Genomic DNA, 6819 nt, shown 5'->3' on the forward strand with positions numbered 1-6819 from the left:
TTAACATGCCAGAGGCAAAAAAGGCAGACGCTGCCCCCTCCCCCTGCTTTGTTATAAAAAAGAAACTGGGAAAATCGTGCTTATGTTAAAGACGGGCTCTACAGTAGACCCCCCGTGGCAGGGAAAAAGGGCGAAGAATAAAATTGTTGTATGAAATCGATGGGGCTACAATAATAGTTATGGTTTAAAATAAGCGACAGGCTGCAACCTGAAGGAAACGGTTAATTCCCTTAGGAATTTATACATCAAACGAAAACCATATTGAGATCGCTGATAGACCTATTCAAAGTAGCCCCGATTATAAGGAATAGGGCTTTTGAACGAGCGAAGCTCCTAAGCTGCTTTGCAAAATAGCTTTTTCAGAGATAGGACGATCAGCTGGGGAAAGGTAGAGCGACAATTAAAAAAAGAAAATGTCCATAGCTAGATGAATAATTAAAACCTATTTATTGTGACATAGCCGTTCCACTGCTGGACCTGTTGTCTCGGACGGCGGTCCGGGGGGCTCTGCCAGCTCCCTCTAGCCCAGGGCTCCCGAGAGTTCCCCCCGAGTTCAGCCAGAGGCGATGTCCGCCGGGAGCAGAGGGGCCGGGGCGGGCCCGGCCTGGCGGCGCTTTGCCTGCAGACCCGCGCACCGGAGCTGCTCCGGCTCGGCTCCTGCCCCTCGCCACGCCAACTTTCTCCCGTTTTAAACAAGGCAGGTGAGTCCAACCAAGCTCACCGCTGCGCGAAAAATACGCCTTCCTGCTGGTGTCCCCGACTGGAAAGAAAAGATCCAGCCGAGGAATTCGAGCGTTTTGGAAAAAATAATTTATAATTTATAAAGTGACAAAATAACATGCTGTTATCCCAGGAATATTTGATTCTGTACACATCCAGCTTGAAACAATTTTGATTTTAAACCAGCTTATCTACAAAGGTTTTGTAAGCAAGTGAACACGGACTGCGTCTTTAAAACATAAAATACAAACCGCTGTTTAAAATCCCGTAAAATGTAAATATGCATGAATAAACCTGTTACAGCCAATAAATGGCTCTGACAAAGTTGAAGAGATTACAAAATAATTATCTGGCTCGTAAGGGAAAAAAACCCAAACAAACCGGAGGGGTGTCTCGGCACCAGCTCCAGCAGCCCCAGCGCTACTCCCCTCACGTCAGCGGCGGCGGTGTGCTCGCCTCCAGCTGGCACCCACAAAATCCGATGTGAGCAGGGAAAAAACCCCGTCCCCCGAACGGGGTGCTGGAGCAGTTCCTCGGCGTTATCTGTTGGGGGGGGGGGGGCACCCGGGATGCTGGGCACACCGCACCGATGGCGACTGACTTTCGGAAGGTGGCTTGAAGTTCCGCGCCGGGTGCTGCTGGGGAGCACCCAGCTCGCTCGGGGACCTGCTCTTCCCCCGGCTTGGGCTGCGGAGCGACAGGAGGGCGCTGGGGGGGGGGGGGCTCGGGGCCCTCGCTACCCCGTGCGCAGGGGACGTTTGGGGCTGCGAGCGGCCATCCCAAGCCCCGGCCTCAGCCCGCCGCGGGCGCGGAGCAGAGCGCAGCGGCCCCGCGGGGCTCCCGCACCGCCGAGCGGGCGGCGGGAGCCAAACTCGGGCCGAGTGTGACACCTACCTGCCGGCGCCGGGAAGCACCGCGCCCGCGGCCGGGCCTGCGCGGGGTTCCGCGCCCGCGGCCGGGCTGCGCCGGCCCGCGGGCCAAGAGCAGCGGGGCAAAACGCCGGGGGATGGTGGGGGGGGGAAGGGGCTGGGGCCGGGGCGTCCCCCCGCCGTACCGAGCGCCTTTGCCTGTGCAATCCCCATCCCCGGCCGCCGCCGCGGCACCTCTGCAGCGGCGACGCGGGCTAAATCTGGCAGAAAATCGAACTCATTAGCAAAGTTCACCAGCTGATTGCTTTGCATAAAACACGACACTGATTGGAAGTAATTAGGTTAAAAGATGGGACTGCGCTTCGATTCGGTGTTTCTAACAAGTGCTTTTGTGCATGGCCTGATTTAAGCCTTTGCCCCGGGGAACAGCCTTCCTCCCGCGCCTGGCCCCGTCCCGTTGCCGCCCGCCTCTCCCCGGCCCCGCGGGCAGCTCTCGCCGCCAGAGCCCGACCTCTCAGAAACCGTCGGTCACTTTGGAAAAGGCTCCAGGTACTGCTGTAAGGTCCTAAACGGAGCCCCGCATCTCTTTTAAAACGTGTATTTTCCCCCTCCAGCTATGCACGTTATCTGCCCGTTGCAAAAAAAGAGTGGTTTTGATTCTGTTAAAAATCTCTTTTAATTAAATATTTGCGTTTTACAAAGGCGGCTGCAGTTTTTTGTATCTAATAAGTATAACCTATTTCCTTTTTTTTGCGTTATAGTTTAGCTCACACCCAAGGAAAAAAAAAACAATAGGCATAAAAAATTAAATTAAACTTGTATATATATATTTTAAAACTATGAAACAATTCGGGAAAAGACACAGAAATGTATATATTTATATTACGAAAACAACATTAATGCCTGTACAGGTGTCTTGATTTCATAATTTACTTCAAAGATACTGTATTATCAATTTAAATACAAAAAGCTACATTAAATATACAGAATAAGATTTAATACAAATCTTTCTTCTTTGTGTGTGTGAGAGAGAGCATGTCACTCGTTCGCTTTTCACTTGGTTAAGACATTCCTGGGCGGTTTCCACCCAGCCATTTCCAATGACTATAAACTTTTGAAGGGGGTACTGGGGGGGGAGGGGGGAGCTGGTCTTTTTCTGTTTGATTAGTTTTTCTTTTGGTACTGGAAAAATAACTGCCAAAGCAATTTATTATTTCTCTCAATAAATAAAAAAAAAAAAAAAAGAAAAAAGAACAAAACCACAGTCCCGGGTGGGGGTAAGTAGGAGAAGCCGATATTAAATGTTGGACATACCTTTCTTCAGTTCGTAAGGTGAGTCTTTGCAAAGGTCTACTTGGGACTGGCTCCTGATCATTTTAGTGTCTTTAGCCAGGCTCTCGGCTCTGCTGAGGACAGTCTGGTTTAATCCATTGAAGTGGGCGCCGGGGGCGGCGGCGGGGCCGCCGGCGGGGTGCCCGTGCAGGGCCCCGAAGGAGCCGTAGTTCGTGTAACCGGGGTAGAAGGGCGCCGTGTAGTAGAGCGGCCGCGGCAGGACCGCCCCGTTGGGGAAAGGACACTGCGCCGCCGGCGAGCGCGGCCGCGGCGGCGAGCGGGACGGGCCGCCGCCGCCCAGCACGGCGGGGCCGGGGGGCGCCGCCTCGCCGCCGGCCTCCTTCGCCTTGTCCGCCGAGGTGGCGATCTCGGCCAGCGACCACAGCTTGGGCTTGGCGAGGGCCGCCTGCTGCGGCGAGTGGATGACGGAGGCGCCGGTGGCGGCGGGAAGCAACGGGTGCAGGTCGGCGGCGTGCGGCGGCCCGGCGGCGGTGGAAGGCGGGCGGTACGGCGGGGGCTCCTCGCCGCCCGCCGGCGGCAGCCCCCGGCCCGCCGGGCAGGGCCCCAGCGGGGACGAGCCGGGCGCTTTGGCGGGGGCGGGCGGCCCGTCGAGCCGCTCCTCCGCCGGCTCTTTGCAATCCGAGTCGCTGAGGCCGCCCTCGGCCTCCCGGGGGCCGGGGGACTCCTGGAGGCGCTCGCAGCCCGGCGCGGCCTTGGCGTCCGCCGCTCCTGGGGAGGGGGGAAAGGAGAGGGGTGGGGGGCCGCTCTCGGGCTCGCACTGCGCCCCCAAACCCGCCCACCCACTTCACCGCCCCCCCTCTACCCGCCGGCAGGCCCGCAGCGCTGCCCTCCAGCTCCCCCCGCCCTGGCCGCCCGCTCAGGAGGGGACAGGCCGCCCCGCCGCCGCACCGGGCCGGGGGCAGCCCCGAGGGCGCGGCCGCGGTGGCCCGGCCGAGCCCGCTGCCCTACCTGCGTCCGGCGTCCCGGGGTCCCCCTTCTCCTCCAGTTTCTGGGGCTCGTCCTCGTCGTTTTTCTCCAGGTCGATGTTCTCCTCTTCCTCCTCGTCCTCGCTGCGGTTCCGCGGGGTCCAGGTCATTTTGTTCTCCTTTTTGAGCCGCCGCCGCGCGTTGGCGAACCAGGTGGAGACCTGGGTGAGGGTCATTTTGGTGATGATGGCCAGCATGATCTTCTCGCCCTTGGTGGGGTAGGGGTTTTTCCGGTGCTCGTTGAGCCAGGCCTTGAGGGTGGCCGTGGCATCCCGCGTCGCGTTCTTGCGGTACGCGGGGTCCCCGTAGGGGTAGGAGCCAAGCGGCGCCGCGTAGGGGTGGTACCCCAGGGAGCCGGCCATGCCCGGCGTGTGGTCGTAGGGCGAGCCCTGGGGAGAGAGGGGAGAGCGGCCCGGCGGGGCGAGGTCAGGCGGCCGCGGGGCGACAATGACACGGCAAGGGCAGCCCCCGGGCCTGCCCGTGGCCCCTACTCGCGCCCCGGCGCCGGGCCCTGCCCGCCTTCTCCCCCGGCTCCCTCCCGGGAGAGCGGGCGGAAGGGCCTGGGGGCTCGCCAGGCCGGCAGGCTCCGGCCCCAGGCCACCGGCCGCCTGCAGCGATCCAGCGCCTCTCCCCCAAATGCGGGCGCGGAGAAGCAAGTGGGCAGCGCAGCGAGGGGGCTGTCAGCGGCGAGGGGACCCTTAGCTTCCCTCCCGGGCTGCCATCGCGGCGGGCAACCTGCCGGGCCCAAGCGGCCGGGTCGGGCCGCTCCTCCGCCAGGCCAGGGGCGGGAGGAGGGAAAAAATAAACGGGAGAGGGGAGAGGAGAGAAGAGAGGAGAGAAGAGAGGAGAGGAGAGAGGAGACAAGAGAGGAGACTGAAACTCTGCCTAGAGCCTAAACACAGGGGAGAGGCTGAGCAAAGCTCCCCAGGTTTCGGGGGGAGCGGCGGGGCCCTGGCACCTCCGCGGTGGGAGCCCCGCGCCCCGGGCCGGCCGCGCAGTGCCCTGCCTTCCCCGCGCAGCGGCTGGCGGCTGTGGGATTAGAGCTCTGCAATATTTAAGCAGCCTAATTATCGCCGTGCGGGGGAAAGTTGCCTGGGTTTATCGCCCGGATTTCTCCCACCGCCGGCCGCTGCTGGGTTAATTCCCTTTTCAATCACAACAAGCTAATTGTTGCGGAATTACGACTGCTGTTTTATAAGAAAAAAATTCATAGTTTTAATTTGTTGCGTGTTTTTTTTGGGGGGGATGAAACCGGTCCCCGTGTGCCCCAGCCCCGTCTCACCCGGGCCGGGCCGCTGCTCCCCCCGCGCCCGGCCCAGCCCCCCGCCGCCGCCAGCAACAGTGTGCGGCAGCGCACGGCGGCGGTGCGGGGAAAAGTTGGGCGGCGAGGCGGGGAGCCGCGCTCCCTTTTGTCCCCGATATCTCAAAAATAAAATCGGAACAAAAAGCAGGCCCCGTAGGGAGTGAGGGGGGGCGTCCGCGGGATGCCGCCGTGCCCGGCGCGGTGCCGGCTGCCCGGGGCTGCTCTTACCACGTAGGAAGTGAAGGCGGCGGCGGCGGCGGCGGCGGCCGGGTCGGTGCCGTACTGGAGGTGGGAGTTGTAACCCGGGGAAGGGGCGGTAAAGGCGGTAGATCCGGCATAAGGGGAAAAAGCGGAGCCCGAAGAAGATCTCCCAAGTTCATCGGTCCTGGGTCCGGAGATCACGCTGGTGCTGTACGCCGGGCAGGAGTAGAGAGCCAAGGACGCTGACGGCTGGTACAAGTAACCCTGAGGATACGACATGGCCAGGCGCACACATATACCCGGGAGCCCAAGGCGCCGGGAGGGAGCCGCCGCGCTGCCGGGCTGGGGCCGCTGCGGCCGGGGCTTCGCGGGCGCCTCTCCGCCTTCGCCAGCTGGGCAGCGGCGGCACCTTGCTCTGCGCCGGGGCTGCTGCTCCGCGCTCGCCTGCAGCCTGGCACCGCTTCCTCCTTTTTCTCCCCCCCCCCGCTTCCCCCCTCTCTTTTTTTTTTCTTTTTCCCCTCCGCTCTCTTTCTCTCCCCGCCTTGCACTGGGGGGCTTCCCCCCCCTTCCTCCTCGCTCTCGCTTTCCGAAGGGTCCTGCCAAGATGCTAAGTTGGAAATTGCAGCTCCTGACGCCTTCTGCGCGGCCCGGCGAGGCTCCTCCTTCGCGGGGTGTTGTCAGTGGAAGGACTGGCAGGACCCCGCTGGGCTGCCGCGGCCGGGCCCAACCAGCGGGAGGGCTCCGCGCTTCCCTCGGCCCTCCCCAGCGCTCAGAGGCTCAAGTGCGCCGGCTCCTGGATTGCAGTCACCTCCGAGCCATTTAAGATCAGCTCCAACTTTCTGCATGTGCTAAATACCGTGCGGAGCCGCGCTGCGCCGGAATGCAAGCCAATCAGTATATGAAAAAAAAAAAAGATATTTAATAAGATTTATTATCCGCCCGGCTCCCCTTCTGCGCAGCCACCCCTCCTCTTGCTCTCTGCCCCCTGCCCCTCCCTCCACTAAATCACCCGAGGTGGAATACACGGGGGAGGGGGTGGGGAGGTGCGCGGTGGTGTTACTTTTTCTTTTCTAAACAACAAAAAAGGCGATCTTCGGCGGGGGAGCGCCGCTCCGCAGCCCGCCCCGGTCCCGCCGCGCTAGGGTGCGCGGCCGGTCGCGCCGTCGGGGCGGGGGCCGCCCCGCAGCCGGACCTGTTACAGGGGGGTAGGTCCCGGGAGAGCAGCGTCGGGGCCCGGCGAGGAGTGGGGTTCGGCTTCGCGGGGGGGCTCGGGGGGCCGGGAGCCGGACGTGAGGGGGGGCTTGGTCTTTCCCAGCGCCGGTCCCGGGAGAAGGGGGGGGCGGGGGTGGGCCCGCAGAGCCCGCTCCGAGGGAGGGTTCGCCCGCGGGTCTGGGGAATACACCGGGTA

The 6819-nt window shown here is 61.9% G+C and overlaps 1 protein-coding gene across 1 annotated transcript; it reads right to left on the minus strand.

The window, feature by feature from the left end:
- Nucleotides 1–2223: 2223 nt before the first annotated feature.
- IRX5 (iroquois homeobox 5) lies at nucleotides 2224–5821 on the minus strand. The gene is made up of 3 exons (XM_064459371.1): nucleotides 5439–5821; nucleotides 3891–4296; nucleotides 2224–3650 (listed from the first exon to the last, which is right to left on the minus strand). The coding sequence occupies exons 1-3, from the start codon at nucleotides 5688–5690 to the stop codon at nucleotides 2887–2889; spliced, it is 1422 nt and encodes a 473-aa protein (XP_064315441.1). The 5' UTR covers nucleotides 5691–5821; the 3' UTR covers nucleotides 2224–2886.
- Nucleotides 5822–6819: the final 998 nt, after the last annotated feature.

This window comes from Phalacrocorax carbo, chromosome 8, assembly GCF_963921805.1.
Source record: "Phalacrocorax carbo chromosome 8, bPhaCar2.1, whole genome shotgun sequence".
Lineage (NCBI taxonomy): Eukaryota > Metazoa > Chordata > Aves > Suliformes > Phalacrocoracidae > Phalacrocorax > Phalacrocorax carbo.